The sequence below is a fragment of the Conger conger genome, chromosome 6, assembly GCF_963514075.1.
Source record: "Conger conger chromosome 6, fConCon1.1, whole genome shotgun sequence".
Classification (NCBI taxonomy): domain Eukaryota; kingdom Metazoa; phylum Chordata; class Actinopteri; order Anguilliformes; family Congridae; genus Conger; species Conger conger.
Window position 1 is genome coordinate 46,709,515 of NC_083765.1, and position 22,461 is coordinate 46,731,975.

Consider the following 22,461-nt stretch of genomic DNA (forward strand, 5'->3'; position numbering starts at 1 on the left):
GTTGTGTGAAGAGTGTACAGAATGTGTACATGGTGTTTCCCCCCCCCCCTCATCAAATACAGCTTTCAGTGTGAAAACAGCAGACCGTCACACTGCTGAGGCTGAAATGTACCAGGAGTTTGAAGTATTTCCACCAGGGGGCAGTGTGCTACAAGGAATTGAGCACAAGGCCAAAGGACGGCGGTGGCAGCCTGGTGTTTATTGTGACTCTTACCTGAATGCTAGATGGAGCCGGGCTATGTGATGCTATGAAATGCAGAGCCTAAGTGACTCGGACAGAATCAAATTTAGCTGAAATGACTGTCCACACGATACTCAAATTGAATTTATTAGAAAAATAAATATGGTTTATATCTCCACACTTCATGAATTACACATTTTATTCTTTAAAATAAACCTTGTCTTGGTTTACAAATACTTTATGGCAATAAAATGGCTGATTATGGCTGTTTATTGTATACGCCAGGCCTGGTTTAGTTATAGACTCCAGTATAAAACGTTTTGCTTAGGGACACAGGAGCTGTCTTCGAACAAGCTCAGTGAGTTTGCTACAATGTAAATAAAAGATTAGACTCATGAAATAATTGAGCAGAAGTTGGTATGAAATCCAGAAACTCTGTTACTGCTCAACTTGTTTACCCTGGTCTCGTACTGATCAATAACAGAGACGTGATGTAACCACGGCTTCATTTCTGAGTTGTAGTGGGTACTGGGTAATTTCTGGGGCATTACTTTAATCTGGGAACTCCTCAGCTCTGCCATGGGGAAGGCCTTCCTATTTTGGAACTTAATCCGGTGTTAGTTTGTGCTCGAGTTGCCCGTGTTGTGAATTAGCCCGTCAGGCTGACCACCTTACCTCTGGGTGAATATCGGTGACTACAGCGTGAAGTGCACTGGAGTGTACTGTATGGAGGTTCAATGAGCCTGTGAACTGAACACATTAACATAAGCGTGTTGACCGTACATAACGGCCGTACTCCCTCAGGACCTGTATATGGACCCTCATGTCAGAGCTAAGAATCTGCTTCCCTTGTGTAAGTGTTGAGTGGCTGAGTGCTGTTCAATATTACTCAGTTACTGCGGCAGGATATAGGCAATGCCAAACCAGTGGCAGGCCATTCTGGTCTAGGGCGGACAGTGAGTGTGTTAAGTTTGCGTTTCCACCAATTGCTCTGGCTAAATGAGCCAATTGGCTGTGTATATTGTGACTGGTTGGCTCATATATTTGATTACAGTAAAATGCAGTTTATATAGGGACACAAGAACCGTCTTCAGTTGTCATTTTGTGTGCTTCCCAGGAAATGTAGCTAAAATGCAATTGTTAAATGTAATTTAGGCCAGCAGTTGGCAGGAATTGCTACATTGCTACGGCCCTCATTACCCAACAAACAAAAGGACATTTAAATGGCATTAGTACACACAAGGGTGATCAATTTAGAAAATACTGATGTTTATTTCTTCCCCCCCCCCCCCCCCCCAACAGGACTTTGTTTTACAAATCAGACTGGAGAAATTAAATTACACACACAAAAACAGTAATTATTAATAAATTCAGTTACATAAAATATTTAATATTTACAGGCCAACACGCATGGAAAATGTCTTACAACTGAGGTAGGTATAACTCATAATGTAAACTGAAGAACACAAGTGTTGGTTTTCAGCCAACCAACCCCCAAGTACACTGATGATGAAATTGCATAGCTGTGTGGCCATTTATAATGCATATTATCCAACCAGGTTCGATACATTGTGGTTAATATCCATTTTCCCTGTTACACCCAATGGACCTCTATTCCCATCAGCCTCAGAAAACCGTTATCCAATATTTCACATATTGAGCTTGGCTCCAACAGCATTCTTTCCCATCCCTTGCAAGTTAATGCACCCTTGCCAGCAAAAGATGCATAAAAACCTTGTGTTTTTCCATGGTTTTCTGCATAATATACCTGAACAAACGCAAAGTTGTCAGTTTGGCATCAGTTTGCATTTTACAGTACATTCACAGTTAATCATGCTAGATGTGATGACAGCTGTGGACTGCATACTGGCTTCCGGTTTCCTGTATTGGATTTTTCTTTTGTGCTTTTAGGGGAAGCAGATTAACATACTAGTTGGCAAGAGCAATGCACATCTGTCCTTGGACTTGTTGCTCATGGTTGGACTGCGATGTGTACCAGTTTAATGCAGTGGTGGGCCTTGTGAAACTGATATAGCAGCACTTTAAAGCCATTAATCTGCACTGTGAACAGCAAAATGAAAATGGATACTTCCTAAAACTGTTCCTCCTTCCTAAGCAGAGAGGAGAGTTTTTCTTGCCCAACAACATTCACACCCCACACAGAAAAAGAAGTTATTTGTGGCCTAATAAAATTACATTTGCTGTGATGTGTGCTATGATCAAGTAGGTATTTTCAACATTAAAACATTCACACGCAAGGGTGAGTCAGACTGTGGTCCCTGTGCAAAAGCAGAGCGCCTGTACCAGAGTCCCCAGTGTGGGGCCCCTGTAGCAGAGTTCCTGTAGCAGAGGGCCCCTGTAGCAGAGTTCCTGTAGCAGAGGGCCCCTGTAGCAGAGTTCCTGTAGCAGAGGGCCCCTGTAGCAGAGTTCCTGCAGCAGAGGGCCCCTGTAGCAGAGTTCCTGTAGCAGAGGGCCCCTGTAGCAGAGGGCCCCTGTAGCAGAGTTCCTGTAGCAGAAGGCCCCTGTAGCAGAGTTCCTGGAGCAGAGTTCCTGTAGCAGAGGGCCCCTGTAACAGAGTTCCTGTAGCAGAGGGCCCCTGTAACAGAGTTCCTGTAGCAGAAGGCCCCTGTAACAGAGTTCCTGTAGCAGAGGGCCCCTGTAGCAGGCTAGCTCTGCTCCCCTGGCTGGGCCGGGTCCAGGAGGCTGAAGTCGCAGATGAGGGACAGGTGGTCGGAGGGGTAGTTGTATGAGGGCAGACGGTCAGGGCCGATCTGTTCAGCGGTGGGGAGCTCCAGCAGGGACTCCACGCGGAAGGCGAGTCGTGAGAACCAGATGTAGTCCAGCGTGTGGCAGCTCTCGCCCGAGGGCCGGATCTTCCAGGTGGTGTAAGGCGGCTCGGCGCCGTCCGGGCTCAGCCGGGTGTAGGCGCTGTCCAGCTCCAGGCCCGAGGCGGCGAAGCGCCGGTACACGTCCTCGCTGGGCTCGGCGTTAAAGTCGCCGCACACCAGCAGCGGCACGCCCTGGCGCCCCCCGCTGGCCGTCTGCAGGTAGCGCAGCAGGTCGGAGCCCTGGGCGCTCCGCAGCCTCTCCCAGCCGCTCCGGGCCTTCAGGTGCGTCACCGCCACGCACAGCGCACGCCCCGTCGCCCGGCAACGCAGCGTCTGGATGATGGCCACCTGGTTGGTCTTCAGCAGGGCGGCCGCCAGGCGCACGCTGGCGCTGTGCTCCAGCTGGAAGCGCTCGCGGCGGAAGAACAGCGCGCAGCCGTCCGGCCCGTTGTTCCGCTCCAGGTCCAGGCAGGGGGACCAGGGCTTGGGGCAGAAGGTGCCGTGGTAGCCCAGGCTCTGGAGGACGGGCTGGAAGGTGTCGTAGTAGTGGTCCACTTCCTGCAGGCACAGGATGTCGGGCCGGTACGTCAGGATCTCCTCCAGGATCAGGTACTTGCGCTCGGCCCAGTTCAGGGCCTCCGGGGGGCAGCGCACGAAGCTGTCCTTCCCCTCACCCAGAGCTGAGGAAACGCACAAAACGCAACCATTAACCGCACGGTCCTAAATTGCCAAAAGGGCTTCAAATATAGAATTGTTAACTCTTCTAGCTAACTAAACATCATTAGTGTGGTCCTAGTACTCACATACAGAGAACATACTTCAAAAACATGATTCATGGGTCACCAACTCTGGTCCTGAGCTTTTTACAACTTTTTGGTTGTACCCAATCCAATCATAAGCCATGGAGGGCCGAGAGTATGCAGGTTTCGATCACGACACCTGCCGATTTCACCGTCTAGTTCCATCCTCTCTGGTGAAAGGTGTGTGAGAGAAGCGATGGGTTGGAATGAAAACCTACATACTCTCAGCCCGCCATGACATATGATCCAGCACCAACTGTTCAGACCCATGGATCCAACTGAGGTTGGAAAATTGTGTAGTCAGTGGCTCTAACTAATTCAGTGGCGAGTCGGAGCAGAAGCCAGCATACTGTGGCTCTTCAGGGCTCCAGCGTGACCCCTGGGGCTGGGGACCCTACCTTGGGCGAGGATGTTCCACTGCATGACGCGGATGGGCTGCCCTGGGGACAGGCCCTGGGGTGCAGGGCCGCGGGGGGAGGTGAAGCAGCGCTGTGTGCGTGGAGGGCGCTGACGCAGGACCTCCTGGCACTCCCTCTGCAGCTGGTCTGGGTCGCAGCGCTCCGGCTCCTGCCCCAGGTCCTGCTCCAGCGCCCCCTCCTGGGCCGTGGGACCGCCGCTCAGCGTCTGGGCCAGGGCGCTATACAGCCTGCTGGAGCTGCTGCCCATGGAACAAACTGAGACACACACACACACACACAGTTAGTCTCATAAAATAAAAAATAAAAAATGTTTTAGCTCGGAGCTTCCCTTTGGGATTAACCTGATGGCTACTAAAAGTAAAAACCCAAATTGAAACATCTGCGAACACAAACACTAAAAGAGTCATTCCCTACTGAATAGCACTGTGATGCAGGTGAAAAAGGTTATGGAAAGTTATTTCAGAAATTACTATATGTCAAGTACATGCAATCTCACTCGGAGTAAGCACTGTTTGGATAAACAAATGAAATACAGTGGAAAATATGAAGTCCTTTGCTCTTATTTTGTCATTTGAAAGGTTTTGGTGCTGCTCGCTCCTGGTAAATCCCTCCGGTGAAGTCACTGTGGCAGCCCTTGATTACTGGTGGACAGCTCTGATCCCCTGGTGACCTCTGTAAGATGTGTCCAGCTGACCCGCCGGGTGCAGGATGGTAGAGTAAAGCTTGCTAATCCCACACGCTATGAGACTGAGCACGGCACTGGCCGTCTCAATCTCTACCTGCTCACCCCAATCTCGCAGGATTACGACATCCACGGACATCAGCCCAATGAATCCAACCACTGTCTGAGGGCAATGCTAGTCATTTCCTGACGGGAACAAACTAGAAAACAAAGCCAAAGGCTCTGCAGGTTGTTGACGTCCAAAAAGGCAAATGTGCGCGCTTGAGACCAAGATTTACAGCGCTGTTCTCACTGCAGCTACAGCACCGCGCCATCTGCTGGGCAAGAATGGAAGTTGACACTGACAACAAAATGTCAAATTTTGTCATTGATAACAAACCACAAAGTTTATAGCACCACCTGCTGGAACACGATGGAAGCAGACATTTTCTGTCCTCTCTCAAAAATGGGCCACGTGGGATGGGAGGACCACCAAAAGAGTTTCTGGAAAATAACTATTGGCCGTACACAAAGATATCAACAGCAAGCAGAAACAGGTCTGGAAGAGCACTGTGCACAGGACCGGAGCCTACAGCGTGCGGAGAGGAGAGGACCCTGACAGTGGCGGTGAAGGTCGTTGGCCTCCATGCTGTTAACCTGAAACCCGGCCCGTTGCCCCCAGAATCCTCTGCTGCTGAAGTGGAGGCTCTGTGCCAACTTCCATTCCAGGCCCATCTGTCTTCCAGACAACCTCGCCGTTTGGAGCCAAAGTCCTCCAAGCACACGGCTTCCTGGAGTGCCACGGTAGCTCTCCGCGGAGCTAAGTTCCCCTGACAGCGGCTTCAGCCTCATAATTTACCCTCATAAGGCTGCGCTCACGTTAAACGCCAGCGCTGCCGTGGCAGAGGACCGGCTACGCTACCGTGTCACCTTGAGACGGAAGCTTCCGCTCCGTTCTATCGGAAGCCTTCAGAAGCGATTTGGGCCTGGCCATCGCAACGCCGGCGGGAAGCAGCACTTACGGGATGGGAAACGACGTGACCGAAAAAACAAATCTGTAAATGTCCTTGGCAAAACCCCACGAGGCCAGAGTCAGAACCAACGGAAACTCGGCCGTTAGCGGAAAAAGCCGCCGCTTGTTAGCACTACCGCAGCTTCAGGAGAACAGCGATGTCTGATTGGGATTGCGGGGAGGTCACAAGAAATAAATTATTTTTGGCTGTTAATCTATTTTTGAAGCAGATGTATAACATTACGTGATTTCTATTTCAAGAAGTTCCCTTTTCAAAGAACAATCACCTGATATGACTACCCCCCCCCCCCACACCAGCCTCAGATCTAATACACTTTTTTCCAAAGGACTGAAATAAACTAGACTACTGAACAGCTTGCATATTCGTTTGTTTATCATGACTATATGCTATATGTAGTATTAACCACCAAAATATTTTTCGAGTGCCCCTGTCAATCAATTATATACTATAATGTCTGCTCCTCAGCCTGCTCAAATTCCATCTGTATAAAAATGAATGTAATGTAATGGAATGAATGCCAAACCAGAAAAATAGCACATGAAAAGCTACATGTGCAACTGTACAAAGCTGACCCTGAAAATGAATGATTTTACCTTGCTCTGGGTTTTAGCATTTTAGTTGTCCTTCCCCACACGCACGCACGCACACAGTAAAGCTGACCTCAGTCTGAATTAACACATGCAGGCAGACAGAACAGACTCTGGCCACCAAACCTAAATTCACTTCTTATACAATTACTACAAACTGAAGGACGTCGTTTCCACGACGACTCCGCCACGCTCCTTCGGAACGGAGAACCAATTAGCCCCATTTGTTGGGTTTATCAGCCGCGTCTCGTCCCCGCAGTCACAGTGTCCTGGGCGCCACGGTGACGGCTCATCGCCATGACGATGCCCGTGCGACTCCCGCGTGTGCGGTGTGTCATCTCTCTAATGAGCGCTGATTGTTCTGTGAGCGGAGGACACTGCCTGGCTCTTCAGGGCACAGCTTCAGACAGTCCCTGCTGCAGAACGTGCAGCCATTTTGTCCTGTTCTCTCTTCAGAACGTTCATGCAAATTTACTGAATCACTAAACCACTTAATTCGCTAAATATCCGCTTTATCAAAATAAATGGTTCTGCTCATCCCTTATTTAGTATCCTTATTCACAGCTAGCCTGACCCCAGTAGCTCTATGTGCACAATTATGTATTACTACAAAAACAGAAATCACACACACACACACACACAAACACAAACACAAACACACACACACACACACACACACACACACACACACACACACACACACACAGATAAAGCTCTCAACCGTTCAAGAAAGAAAAAATGACAATCAGCTTACCAATAACTTCCATCTTCCAACAACTGGCGTGCGTGTGTGGGATATGCAGAGGTGAGTATTGAGGAGTGTTTGGGACAGGCTGAATGTGATCCCCTGCAGCCCTGCTACTGTGTACTGTCCCTGGGTGACATGACCGCTGTCCCTAAGCCCGTCTAGAGCGTCACAGAGACGGGATTATGTCATAAAGACGTCTCTGCGGTTAGAGACTGCCTCTGGGCCAGAAGTCTTGTGGGAAGGACAGGATGTCATGAGAAGCTCTCACGCGCTGTGCGTTGCCACACGCTGAGGTGACTGTTCAAATTTCAACACCAAAGCTTCTCAGCTTCTGAGAAACAGAGAAGACTGAAGTCAGTAGCTTTTCTTTAAGACTGTGTGCAAGGAGTTACCTTTCGTATTCTGTGGTGCCTGGTACCTGGTAAGCATTTCATCATCCAAGTTAAAAAAGAAACAAATATTTTTTCCAGTTTAAAGTGATCTTGTTCGAAGTCGGACTCATAATTAGCCGTGACTTGCGCAAGCGGAAGGAGATCTTGGTACGGGAAAATGGAGAAGTGTAGCTGTGGGAACAGACCATTGAGCTTTGAGGAAAAACAACACTGATTACTGCTTCAACTACTGCCTGCACTCTGTAGCCCCTTAGCACGATCAAAGGGCCGAGACTCAAGGTCATCAACTCGTAACCCAACAAGGGCCGAACGCACCATTGGACTAATGGACTGGGAAAAGGGAAATGGCTTGCTGACTCTCCCTGCCCTGAGCAGTGGCCTTTGCTGCTTTCACAGCAGGTGTTTTTATAGCGTTTCAGAGTGCTGTTAACTCCTGCCACCCACTTGGCCTTCAACTGCCTGAGAAGCACAATAAAGCAAAGATACTGTATAAGCACTTGGACTCTGGTGGATCCTCTACTTTTCTCACTGAACACATATTCCGTCCCAGCTTTAAGCCAGAACTTCTCAGGTTCAGAGATGCATTCAGGGCTAGAACTCGGTGTCTTTGTCTATACAGTATTAGGGGGGTAAAACAGGCCTGGCTGTGAGCTGTGGATACCTGCGCATTCTGAGGATTGGGTTACAGCAGTGGGCAAAGATCACCTGCTGAAACACAGGTCAGGACAGGCTGGTTGCCATGGGACGCTCGTCAACATGACAGGTGCTGCTGGAGACTCAAAATTGCTGATGGAAAAAATGGTGGGGGGGCGGCTGGAAACCCAACTACCTTTGTTGGAGACTGACAAACTTCAAATAAAGTCTTCTGTAGGTCCTTTGCTTAAACAGACTGTAATAGGGTTTGTTTCACAATGAGCTGAGCTCAGATATGCTTGTCTGTTTGGAATCTACTCAATGGTGGTGTGGTGATGCTGCCAGAATTGGAAAATGAAAATAACAAAGCAACTGACAAACAGAGCCATTATTGTTCTCATAATTACCATAATTGCATGATATCGTGTGCAGCGTATTCATGTAAAGAGAAAGGAATCTCCTTGAAGACCAGAGTATCATTGTAACAGCCGGGTCATGACTGACAGACTTTCAGTTTCCTTCCCTGTGTTTTCCCCAAAAGGAGTAACTACAACTAAAAGCCTGGCTGGAGACACACTTTCCAAAAATGCATTGCGGCAATACCTGCGGGGAAATGTGAGGATGTCAGGTCACCGTCATTCCAAATCCTGTGTGCACCTTTAGCATCGTGACTGGGGGCATGGGGTCTATTTTTATCTGTAGTCTCTGTGGAGGAAATGTCAGCCAGTCTGAAGCAGACAGGGAGTGCTGCTGCACCTGGCGGGATTCACTTCTCTCTCCCCACACCGTCTTCCACCCAAACATGACACCCAACACCACCCAACACCACGACGCACCTCTGGGTCTCTATAAACACTGCCCATTCCCACGCTCTCAGCCCTGCATGCAGTCCTCTACCCCCACCCACCCCCATAACGCTCTGGAAGATGACTTACCCCAGACTCCTCTGGGTAGGGGGACACGAGTTCACTGGGGGCCCTACCTGCCTTCCAATGCACATCCCTTAGTTGTAACTTGTTTGAACCAATAAAATAGCATTTCTCCATATGGCAAAACACAACAAATGATTCAGCTGAAGTTAATAGCAGCACGTCAACCCATTTCAGGTGTAATGATCATGGCTTCATGCCACCAATGTCCTCATTGTGTGTAATAAACACACGTCCTGCTTAAAGTACAGTAGTAAGATGAGCAGCAGGACAGTATGGCAATAGACTTTGGATTCAGGTGTGGTAGGAGATATGGCTGGTCGTTTCATCCATTTAATTTCCACTCAATGTGCTGTTAGCAGTTAGCAACAGGCGCCATTTTCCTCAGTAGCTAACAGCTGAAAAGAGAAGGAAAAACACTGCAAGATAAAATAGCAGCCAACAGAGTGTGCTGGTGTGTATGTGGGGTTTGGGAGAGATTAATTTGAGGACGACACCATCTGGATTTTATCAGTGGTTTCGATACCGATTAGCCTTCAGCCAGGATTTTTGCATATGTAAAAAAGCTCCCAGGTTTCTGCAGGGCATTAGGCAAACTGGCCAGTTTTTCCAAAGGACACGCTTGCAGGTTGCTACAAACAATGTTCTTAGAACAGCAAGGTGGAGAGGGGGAGTGATATCTTGCCACTGAGCTCAGAGCGTTACATAACTGGGCAACCAAAATGCCAGGGGGCACGAGTATGCATGCGCGTCACGTTACAAGGACGAGAGTTCATGAATGTTATGGCGCTACTAATGAAAAGCGTAAAAGAGTAATAACTGCAAGAGTCGATGTTGCCAAGACCCTGTTCTAACATGCCCTAAAAACTCCATGATACAACATGCTATCTGTAGTACAGCCATGATAAAGGTTTTTGCAACTGCTATGGTTCTATTTCAGCTAAAAGACATGTTTTTAATCACAGAGTGTAAAAAATACCTTAAAGACAGATTTCATTCAAAAATCACAAAGCCGTGTTCTACATTGCAGTTTTACAACAGTGTTATCTTAACATTGCAAACACATACCATCGATTCAGCAGAAGTGGTAGCTGAGGTTAATCTCGACGCTCGATCTTACATAAGAATGTCTCCCTTACCAGAAAGAGACCTGTGGTCCAAACGTTCCAATGTACTGTCCGCGTCAGTTCACAAGTGCAACCTTGACACACCACTCCCCTAGGGCATCTACTCTGAGACACCCATCGCGGTTTGTGCTCCAATGTCATGAAACACTGTGGCTCTATAACTAGTGCACCACCTGGTGGTCAGTGGGAGCAATGCGCTTCAGTGATGAGTCTTCTCTGAGTTATAGCACTGCCTCTCAAGTCACAAACAAAACCTTACACAACCTTACACAACCTTACACAACCTTACACAACCTTACATAACCTTACATGTGTGAGTGCTGAAACCACGCCAGGCCTTGTTATAAAGAATAGCAAACACGACACCAGAAAACTGTCATGCCACTGAACTATCTAGAGGAACATCTAATTGGTACACATTTAATTAGGTTTCATGAGTGTCCAGAGATAGCCTAATTAAGTTACTGGAGTTGTTATTAAGAACAGTAGATTTAAGCACCCCCTCCCACTTTTTTCCACAAGCACTTCAAAACAGACATATCACAAAATGCTATGTAATTATCACATCATTATACCCAAGTGAAGTATTTTAAAGGCGTATAGCTATTGATTTCTCAAACCACTACAAAAATGGTAACACATTTGAAGATCAAAGACACAGATTTAGCAAGATAGTAACAAGCCATATTTACACTGACACTGTCCTTTCCATTCCTTGTTCAATTTGAAATTCCATTCAAGGTAAACAATGAAATTGAATTCAACAAGAGATAAGAACTCCTAGACTGGATTACAGCCGGAATCCACTTTATCCCGTCTTTCAAACTTGCTTAATTACAATAAATGCCAGCTAGGTGTACTGTACAGGTTTGGGTTCACTTTCATTTTAAGTCATTCAAGGTTCAGCTCATAAAAATTCTCAGAATATTCCTAACTACTGTTCCATCCATAACTCTTCTGCTGTGTGTCATTCTGCAGACCATATGAAAGCACACGCTGTGTCTGTGCCTCGCCCGTACGGTCTGTGGCTCACTCATATGGTCTGTGCCCTCGCTTGTACGGTCTGTGCCTCGCTCGTACGGTCTGTGCCTCGCTCGTACGGTCTGTGGCTCGCTCGTACGGTCTGTGGCTCGCTCGTACGGTCTGTGGCTCGCTCGTACGGTCTGTGCCCTCGCTCGTACGGTCTGTGGCTCGCCCGTACGGTCTGTGCCTCGCCCGTACGGTCTGTGCCTCGCCCGTACGGTCTGTGCCTCGCCCGTACGGTCTGTGCCTCGCCCGTACGGTCTGTGCCTCGGTCTGCGGCTCGCCCGTACGGTCCGCGGCTCGCCCGTACGGTCTGCGGCTCGCCCGTACGGTCCGCGGCTCGCCCGTACGGTCTGCGGCTCGCTCGTACGGTCTGCGGCTCGCTCGTACAGTCTATGTCCTGCTCATATGGTCTATGGCCTGCTCCCATCATTTCAGTCTCAGGCTGTCAGTCTGCCAGCTCTCTTTGTGGAGGACTGGACCACTGAACTGTGAAACCGCCATGGCCCAAAGCTGGGACACACTCTGTTCCTGCTCGCTAAAACAGGCACGCAGCTGCTCCGCGGTGACCTCCAATCCCACAATGCACCAGCTGCACCCGCAGGCCTTCACAAAGCAGTCTCGGCCTGATTGCACCTGGGCAGGGTCACGTGGGGTCTGCTTTCTCTCAGGCGGTCTTACTCTTTAAATAAAGATTTGTGGGATTTGTGTGATTTCCTGCAGGACTTACAGCAGTGTTCTGACTACAGTGTCCATTGGCAAAGGAGAAATTCTGTACAGGTATTAGGAAGTATTTTTTCACACAGCGAGTGGCCAATGTGTGGAATAGCTTGCCAGTACATGTATTGGAGGCAGAAACACTTAGGTTTTAGGCAAACTAGGCAGTAGGTACACTTAGGGGTAGGAAAAAGGTGAACATTGCTGGGCTGAATGGCCTGTTCACACCATTAGTGTATGTTATGGTTTTCACATGTTGGGTCTATTTGTATACTTTGTTGTGCTATAAGCTGTGGTCTGCCAATTCATCACCAGATCATCCAGATGCAATAAATCCGTTTTTTTTGGTTCACATACATTTAGTTATTTGGTGATCGCTGTACTCATGAAATATGCATGTTGTGCTAAACAGCTAAATGCCTTACACGGGCATTTCCCTTTACTTTGAAACACGAGTGCTGGATGATCCCCGTGGGGTCAAAGGCCTCCCAGAACGAGATCTCATCCTCTGTGCCATAGGGTGGCTTCCACTGCCAGTGTGTAGGCCTACTCTGGTCCCGTCCTGTCTCCTGATCTGAGAAGTGAGGACAGGCAGACAGCTGGGAGTGCCATTCAGAAACCGAAGAGCTTGCCTGTCACAATGCAGTCTGGGAAGTGGCTGTCCATGCATGCACAAGATCACAGGGGCTGCCAGACCGGACTTCCAAACTCACAGGTACAGGATGAGAGGCTCAATTTGAGCGTGCTACAAAGCGATGGCGACGCATTTGATAACGTACACGGCGACATTCTGCATCACCAGCTACTGTCATCCCTTGTTTCTCCAGTCCACTGTAGCCGAAAAAGACGCTAGGCACGGATAAAAACTGGGCTCCATTAAGCCCGACTATTAATCATGGTTTTTAATCGCGCTGCTGTAGTGTCCCTTAAATCAATTTGTGCTCGTTTTACCGAGACAACTTGTGCTTTGATTATGGCCGTTTACATAATTGCCACCAAAATTTAAGAGGGGAGAGATTCATTAATCAAATGAACATGAATTAAGGTTTACCTTCTGATAAAATTTCATCTGCCAAACATTTGTGCAATAAAGAGAGCCCCACCCGCTCTTAATAAACTGGAATTACGGATTCCGGAGGGATCTTTCTCCTGGTTTTACAGAAACACAGTTTAGCATGATTCAACACTGTGCTCTAAGAGACAGAGTGGAATTGTGGGAATAAAGGTTCTAGCTGTTTAAAAAGAGCTTGGTAACATCATGGACGATATAGGCACATTCAAGTTACATTTCCCAATACTGTTTTGGCTGTAAGACTAAAAATCCATGAGGCCATAAAGAAACCAAACACCGCTTCATTGATTTGCTAGAAACAGAATAAGAATTGATAATTCCACACAGAGGTAGGATTTTGATGGTCACTGGCACTGAATTATTTCTGAAGATTCTAATATTCTCTATTCAAAGCTCAGGTTCAGGCGTTTGGAGACAAAGCTCTTACGTACCCTACACATTACCACTTTAATGCAGGTACTACAACAGCAACAACAACAAAACTGAACACCATTTTTCAAACGGTTAAAGTGGCGCAACAGGTTGGTTGACAAGTTGGCAGGCCACCTTCACCGAATAAATGTGCAAATAGACTAACTATGGGTGACACAGGAATACATTATTATTTGTGTTAAGTCTATTTTTGCAACGTGGACAGTAACATCCTGCTCGTGCTCACTTGCTTTTCGCGCTTCGATTCGGGAAAATTAAATAATCGGTATTGTGCATTTTGTAATTTAGCGTTGAAAGCAAGTGCACACCCCAAAGTTCAAAACAGGTAGCCTACACAAAATCCAACGTTGACAACATAAGAAATAGGAAGAAAATTGGGTACCTGGGTAACAAAATATCAAGCATGCACAGTGGCAGTAGCTAGGCTATGCATGACGATATTTCAGTGCTGCTGTATGCCATGCGGGACAAAAGCAAGGATTGTCCCTCGAACTCGTATGAGACACTGTTATTTCTCCACCCATACGCTTTTCCAACTCACCGTTTCTGGAGCCTACGGAACCAGATGCCGGTGCTGCTTTCGATGCCACTGGTGTGATTTTAGGATTCTCGACACAAGCCGAGTCACAATACAGAGATTTCAGTGAAGGGGAGAGACTCTTTGCACCTGCGGATTGTTCAACCGGTAAACGCAGTACTGAGACGCGCAACACCGGTGGTATGTTTCCTTGTAGCAGGGCCAAAGACACTCTACCCGGACCTTGATACATCCCGTCCTGCGTTTCCGTTAACTATAAGAAGGACAATAACTACCGGTGTAGCTATCCCATCTTGGTTGTTCTAGGCTTTTAAAGTGACAGCAGCTCGGTCAATAATTTACCAGTTCTTCAGAAAAACATTCAAATTTTGTTCTTTGACTCAAGCAATTAACTTACCTTATTTTGTTACGTAATTTGGTAAACATCTGACCAAGTTGCAACCTGACGCAAAGGATCGCAATAACTCTTGTAGTAGGGGGCATGTCACAATGCAACAAACAGAACCTTTTATTTTATGGTTTATTACTGGAATTGTGCTTCTGATATGAAGTTTCAACAATATTTTAAAGTGTTCTTAATCGAAAAGTGTTTGAACAGTATTATTTTAGACTGGAATGTATGCACGTGTGAATACAGCGACTCCCTTATTTCTACGGAAAATGGACTGAACTGTAACAAGTCAAAAAGTCCTCCGATTTGGTGGGTATAGTTCGAAGTTCCACCCCTTTCACGAAATGTTCTGAACATTCCTACGCTTATATAATAATTTAAGCAAATATTGCTTATATATAGGCTACACACATAAACACACAGTACATATTTAACTGTTCAAAATAGTTCATTGAGTCACACAGTGAATCGTTGAATTTCAATCATAGCCTTATGCATATTGACAATCGGAATATACGTTATTATGAGCAAATACAGATTTTAGACTTCAATCTGCTGCTGATTTTCTGAAGACATTTTTATTATGGTCATGACCTCTTTCTTTCAAGTTCCAAGCCACCGGTTAGCATTGCAAGATGCTAGTGATATTCTTCAGACACAACCATTTTCAACTCCTTCGCAAATCCCCCAACTACCATTAGATGCCATGCTCTCATGACCTCTCTGGCAACCCTGCCTCCGGTGCATAAGCATTCAATTATCAGTGTTTGATTTCCATCACCGAAGAACCTGCGCTTCCACATCATTATATTGTAGCATTACAATACAAAGGATTAAAGTTTGTACAGCAAATGTGAAATTTTGTAAAGCTCAGCCAGATCTTCCGAAGTAAAATGATAATACCAAAGGCCTTCTAGAATTCACATTCCACTCATACCAAAACGTGGTTTCCTAAAGATACACATCTCAGGTGCTTCCACACGAAATTTGCCCAAGTGATTCTAGTTTAGAAAAAAATTAAATACGTTAAAAATGCAAATAAACGCTGTTTTTACCTTGCAAATGTAAAATGTTCAGCAAATTTCATTCATATGATATGCTATGTCATACATGATAACAGATTCATTTTCAAAATATATATTTATATATATTTGTTTTTATTTCCACCCAATAAGACCTCAACAAGTATGTAATGCTCAGAAATAAAACTGTTGCATTGTCTTATGTTACTTGGACATAAATTCATAAAACTTTCGTAAAAATCTTATAATATGAGAATTACATTGTGATGCACAATGCCAATGTACATTAGATAAATAAAAGCAATGACATCCATATCGATAGCGAATGACACTATGGGCTAATACAAAATAAACATTATCCTGTATGATGTAATTGTTATGACAAAAAATGAATTTGAACCTTAATTGCCCAATTGTTGGGCTGCCAATAAAAATCTATGACCTTGACCTTCAGCTATTAAAAATGTAATTTCATATCAAATAAACACATTTGCATTATATATGCTTTTTAGGCATCACCCAGTATGACACATTACTCTATTTTGTGACATAGTGAGTAAAAAGGGTAAATAAATGGAGACTTACTAATGTTTTACCACAGCGTGGGGCTCCTTTAGCAGCTTCTGTATGATTCCATTTCCTGCTTATTTACTTATCAAAATGTTTGGTACATTTGCTCCAGATTGTGTGTTGTCCAGGCTGAAATTGCAGTGCTGGGAGAAAGGGCTTTGAGGCCTAAAAATCAATTTAACTTGATCATTTTTGTAATATTTTCATATGTTAATAGAAAGGCCTATACAATTATGATGTAAGTTGTTTGTTGTATTTTTGTTGGTGTGGACAGTTATATGACATTTTGTCAATTTGAAGTGTTATGTGGAGTTGTTTAAATTTATATTACTCTCAATAGTTTTTCATATAATTTAAAGGCAGACTATGCTGAATTTCTTGCTCTCACCACATTTGCAACCCCACTTTTCCATTGCAGATAACCTGTGATAGCAGTGAGCTGAGAACCTGTGGTCTAATATGATTTATAAAACAGCAGCTTTAGTAGTCGCGTTCCACACAAGTCATTTAGCTAGCTATTTAACACTGCTCCTGTTTGTATTAGCTAAATTTTGGTTGACGTTAACCACCAGTGGATATCTGCTCTACCTGCATACAGAACTGCATACTCAGAAATGCATCAATTCATTGTTGCTTTTATTTTTTTATCAGTCTTCTGAATGTCCGGGAATCTATTGGATTTAGGCATGAGCTCCTTGCCCAGGAGTGGAAATAACCTGGTAGAATCTGGTAGAAGCAATAATGTTAGTACTGTGCAGTGGGGCTAGCCAACTGATGTACAAAATGGCTTATAACGTGGCAGCTAGTTACTGAAAGCTGGCCAGCCACTTGATTAATGGTTAGCCACCAAGGTTAACTCTTGCAAAGTTAGCTCACCACTGTAGTAGCTGTAGTAGCCAATCTTCTCCTCTTGCCCCCCCCCCCCCCCTTCTTTTGGATCATAGAGCATATGAGTTCACTGTATTGGACACATGCTTTTTAGATACAGCACAAAAATAAAAAAGGCCTTGCCCAGAAGAGGCCAGAGAATAATAAATACAAGTAGACAAGTCAGGTGTTGGGCAGAAGAGAACTCAGTGTTGCCAGTGTATCATTGTAATTACTTTGATTGACTCATGATTTTTAATTATAGAGAAACATATTTTTATGTCATGTGTTTCGGGCATCTAAACTATTTTATGTTTTTCTGCACCTTCAAATAATTCCTGATTTCCAAGATGCATTTTGGTCCAGAGGGGTTTTTTGATTTGGGTTTTCTATGGAATATGAACAGTCATGGGTGCAGAGCTGACTGTAGATTTTTGGGAGCAATGGGCGAGATCTTATTCCAATCTGATGCAGGAGCAGGTGGCCAGTCAGTTGGATAATCAGTTTTGTGAATTGCTTGATGTTTTGAAATGTTTCAAATGCAGTGGGTATTTGGAACTCGGCTTATGCACATCTCCAAACAGGATCAGTCCAATGCATATGAAACTGCGCTCAAAGAAAACACAAGGCATTTCAGCTGAGAAACTGTGTTTAATTGCCATTCATATTTGAGTCAGTCTGAGCAAATAATTAAACAAAATATGTGTGCTTGAGTGGGAAATGTAAGTGTCCAAATGCATCTTATTGCCAAAGTGTAGCATCTCTTTAATTAAACAATTGAGGATAATTAATACATACTGTTTAACAAAAGCACTTGCGTTTTTGATGCCTTAAGAGATTAACTTGTTGGTTATCTTCCTTTCAAAGCTATGCATCAAGGATTTTTTTATATTTTTATAAGTATAAAAAACTGTTTTTCTCAGTAATTATGACAAATATTCTGATATTGCCAAGTTATATGGTCCTGGATCTTTTCAAATCGGATTGAGTGGGACCTTATATTGTCACTTCAAGTAAATTGAGTAGCTCCAAATATGGCATGTGTGATAGTGTTATTCATGGAGGGTCAACTCTCATAAAAATGTCAAATGCAATGCATATCTCTTCACCATTCCCTTACATCTGTGCTGAAATATGATGATACAAGAGACACACATTGCCCAAGAGACCTTTTCACCTTTCAGGAAAAACTGAAAAACAATGAACACAGAAATAATTAATCTTAAGGTTGGTGTTTTGATGCAGTTATCAAGTTCTGAATTATGTCATATTAGAAACATTCATAAAGGCACATTTATTCCCCGCCATTCAACATGGAATCTTATCAAGCAGCTAAATGTTTTCAAGTTTGCAATTACAGTACTTTATATTCCATGTTATATTCCATGAAAATTCAGCATCAGAGCCATTGTAAATCACTATAATTCCAATGCATTAAATATGTATTCAGTTAGCACATTCTTCAGATGGATAGGCTATCCAAACAGGCATACATTATTCATGCTCTACTGAATACATTACTTTGAATCTGGTAAAGTCTTTGCATAGAATTCATTGTCACAGTTTTATTTATTTTTTACTTAGTAATTCAACAGCATAATTATTGATGGTAATGTGGTTCAAATGCCTAGCATAATATACAAAAGGTTTAAAAAATATATCTAATAACAATAATTTGGAGTTGTGAATTTTTCAGTTGGTCACTTCTTCACAACATCGGTGCAGGGCAGTGCTTGGAGAGGAAGCAATGATTGACAGTAGCCTTGCAAGTTTATATTATGTGCATACATTAAAGAACAGTATCTATCCGTTATACTATAAAATAAACTGTGACATGAAAATGCTGCCACTGTTACCTATACAACAAATGCTGCAGAGCATTGTGGGCCATGTATTCTCAGGAAAACACGATAAAACACAGTGAATGCTCTTTATCTGTGAGAGCTGAATAAGACCAAAGGTGTGAGATACTATGGCTATTTCCTATATGTAAAGGGTCTTTGAATCTCTATCATTACAAAAAGGTGATGGTGAACGGGTACACTTTTACACCCAGAGAATCTTTGCAGCCATTCCCCAAGTTAAAAGCAGGTAATAGTAGCTTATGCAGGAAGTGCAATGTATCTTCTGTCCCTTACCTATGGGGGGTGGATGTGTTCCTCCTCTTTTGTTTTACCTATCGGGGATTCCAACGGAGAGGAATGTGCAGTCTTCCACACCATGGGTGGAAATGGAATCCCGAGAACAAAATGGTGACCTCTGTCGTGGCCTTTGCCCGTGATCGTTTCTGTAAACACACTGAAAGCCCTATTCATGGAGCTCTTAAGAGCTGCCCTCTGAGACTCTGAAGTCACTACCTTGCTGTCAGGTGGATGTGCACAGTGAAATCAGTGTTCACTGTTTGGATCTTTTCACATTCAGTGTGAATGCTCCAAGGGGTTGCTTACAAGAGTTTTGGCCTGTACTGTTATACAGCATACCAACCCAACAGAATGCTTTCTGCTCTTGGCAAATGAATTGAAATAACGAAGTGTAAAAGATGGTTGTTAGTTAAATGATGATATGGTTTTGCAATGCTCCCACGGGATACTGTTTGGCTCCAGGTAAACACTGTGAGTTAAAGTTATGTTGCTTTTATGGATAATAGCCAGGCAGTTTATATTTGAAGGATGTAAGAATGCTGCACTTAGAGGACACTTGCTCGGTAGGCGACACTGTTTTTATCGTTCATTTTAGCACCTCTTTGCAACTTAAGCTCTGTTTACTCTTTGATTGTTCCTGCTCTTTACATGCTTTATTATTGTTTGTATAGCTGCTGTATTCAGTGTATAAATTCAGCTGCAAATATAAATCTGGGAAATGACATTCAAACTGCTGGGTGAATGCTAAGCAATAAATAAAAGCTACAACTTAGTGTAAAGTTTTTACATATAGATATTTGAAATAAAATATCTCGATAATTTAATTTAAATCCCCTATAGGAAGGGACTCACCCTGCTACATTACTGGACATACTTCATAACAGGGCCAAAACAAAGAAGCAAAATTGTGTCACTCTGCTTGAACAGTTCATTGGAATTGCTATTTGTATTCTGAACTGTAGTCTGTGGACTGTACACATGTAAACAGAAAGTACATGCATAACAATGACTTTCCGCTTGTAAAATACAACCATCCATGTTTGTTGGGATACTGTACACATCTGTTCGGCATGCATGGCTGGGCACATGAGCATATGCTGCAGGTCATGACTAACATCAGTACATGCCTGTGTCCATTGCTAGCTGAGCTGCTGTCCGTCTTTATGCGTCCTTTGCACACCGCGCTCTACATGCTTACCGCCACCTGTCCACCGGCATTTACGGCTGCCGAGGGGTGGGGGGAAGGGCCCAGCGTGAATATAAACGGCGGTGGCGTTTCGATACGGATCTGGGAGAAACGTCACAACCCCATCTTTCTCCTCTCTGGCTCTAAGCCGCCGTGAAATTAATTTTCATACAGGGGAAATGATGCGGGGCGCGGTGCTCTCTCCTTGAAAGGAGGGGCTCTCTGGCCACCCCGATAAAGTCTGGAGGCAGGCGGGGCCGATTGAAATCCACGGAGCGGCTAGCATCCATGTCTCGGCTTAAGGACCCCTTCCGGAGGTCTCAGCAGGTTTCTGTGTGTTGAGCCGTTTCCGGCCGGGGCTAAAGCCTCCCTTTCTTGTGAAATGAAAAGTAAAGTCAGTGGATAACATGGTGGCAGGATTTTCAGAAGCCTCATTTATAGGTATGAATGAACAGATTCAGTCCCCGGCTGAGATTATACTGTAGGAGAATGCACCACCTGTGTGCTGTCTTTGATCTTCTCACCTCCATTACTTGCCTTTAGGACGAACCTTTGACATCATCACTTAAAATGTCTAAGTCTGATGTATATGATTTTTGCCTTCTGTTTGGTGCCAGGGTGTAATCTGATGTAGGGATGTAGGCACACACATAAAGATTTACCACTCTTTTACATTCAGAGAAACTGTTGCGGCCTTTTAAACATTTAAAATCCATCACAGCTACTTGTGCCAGAAAGACATAAACAGCTTTCGCCTTTATCTTAGAGACCTGTCCTTGGTGTCAGATTGCCGTGTGATTCCAGAGTGCAGAGTGATGGATGCTACCCCTAAACAGTGTGAAGGTCCATACCGTCGCTGTGTGCTTTAGGTGACGGTTGTTGGGTGTATTCACTCACTTTGCTCGAGCAGGTGATTTACTCTTTTTTCTTCATTGTGTCACCTAACAGACCAGTCCACATGGCTGTTGTGGAAAAGAGAATCGTAGAACTGGTAAAGAGGGCTCTTTAAATGTCTATAAGGCTTGTAAACAACTGTGACTTAGCAATGAATGTATTATTACTTAACAATTACTCTGGCAAAAATGCTGTAAGCTTTTCAAACTTTTGACTGACATATATTTTCAAATTATTTGAAATGATGTTTCTGAATAGATTGCCAAGTATATACTGGGCATAGACTATAAGCACTGTTCCAAGAAAGTCTATAATTGTCTGTAGATTTTATGGTTTTAGATTTTTAGTTTCCCCAGTAGGGAAACGGTTTGCTTTTCATGAAACTCAGGACGACCTGCACATTAACATCCGTCACTGCTCACTCATCAATAAACAGTTCTCAGCTTTTAATGTCAGATTATCTTCAGACTTATTCAGGTGATTGACAGGTACAGTTATGCAAAGTCAATATGGCCAGCCTGGCTAGGCCTTATCTCAACCCCAGGTTGACAGAAGAACAAGTCAGTCAGACAGGTGTCAAACATGTCACTAAGTCCACATAGCAAAAACCAGTTTTTGTAAAAAAACATCCACCACTTTTATGAAATATGTTTTAACAACAAGTACTCTTAGTAGCTGCAACTGTTTCCTTGTATTGTTCTCACTGTGGTCACATCACCTCAAGGCATAAATCGCTGCTAAACAAGAAGTCTTATACATGAATGCAATTGTGAAACAAATACTAATAACAATAGTTGCATGTAGATTTGAAAAGCGGGGAGAATATATTCTTAACACGATGGAAAAACTAATTGACAAGTCAGACGTGTGATGTAGAATTACTGAACAGTTTTACCTGAATGATGTTGGTTTTTCATTAGCCTATTTATTTTGCTGTTTTCTCTATTTGGCCACCAGTGCCAGAGGTAGACACAGAACATAATGTATTTACTTTAGATTAATTTGCCACTCTGGGTATTGGGCCACGTATAATAATAATAATAATAATAATAATAATAATAATAATAATAATAATAATAATAATAAAAACCACTTAAAATGAGCGTTTATGCCATCTCGCAATGAACAGCACCCAAATGCAAGGGATTTACATGACAGCGTGTCATGTTATTGCAACACATTTTCTATTTATTTTGCCTGTGAATATGCAGCTCACTTCTGTCTTGTGGAGATAATGTTTGAGGCTCTTAAATTCGTGGTCGTAAATGG

The 22,461-nt window shown here is 44.2% G+C and overlaps 1 protein-coding gene across 6 annotated transcripts; it reads right to left on the bottom strand.

Moving 5' to 3' along the window:
* Positions 1-1,475: 1,475 nt before the first annotated feature.
* LOC133131735 (nocturnin-like) lies at positions 1,476-14,633 on the bottom strand. 6 transcript variants are annotated; one of them, XM_061247164.1, is made up of 3 exons: positions 14,519-14,633; positions 4,208-4,483; positions 1,476-3,689 (listed from the first exon to the last, which is right to left on the bottom strand). In XM_061247164.1, exons 2-3 carry the CDS (start codon positions 4,473-4,475, stop codon positions 2,848-2,850), a joined length of 1,110 nt encoding a protein of 369 aa, XP_061103148.1. In that variant the 5' UTR covers positions 4,476-4,483; positions 14,519-14,633; the 3' UTR covers positions 1,476-2,847. The 6 variants fall into 6 exon arrangements, with proteins under 6 accessions (XP_061103148.1, XP_061103145.1, XP_061103150.1 ...); XM_061247161.1 differs by lacking the exon at positions 14,519-14,633 and adding an exon at positions 14,125-14,506; XM_061247166.1 differs by lacking the exon at positions 14,519-14,633 and adding an exon at positions 10,352-10,431.
* Positions 14,634-22,461: the final 7,828 nt, after the last annotated feature.

Coding starts and splice junctions, on each gene's coding strand:
- LOC133131735 (XM_061247161.1), bottom strand. CDS start 14,353: ATGTATCAAGGTCCGGGTAGAGTGTCTTTGGCCCTGCTACAAGGAAAC. Junction 4,484..14,124: donor TTCCGTAGGCTCCAGAAACG/GTGAGTTGGAAA, acceptor TGTGTGTCTCAG/TTTGTTCCATGGGCAGCAGC. Junction 3,690..4,207: donor GTGGAACATCCTCGCCCAAG/GTAGGGTCCCCA, acceptor GCGTTTCCTCAG/CTCTGGGTGAGGGGAAGGAC.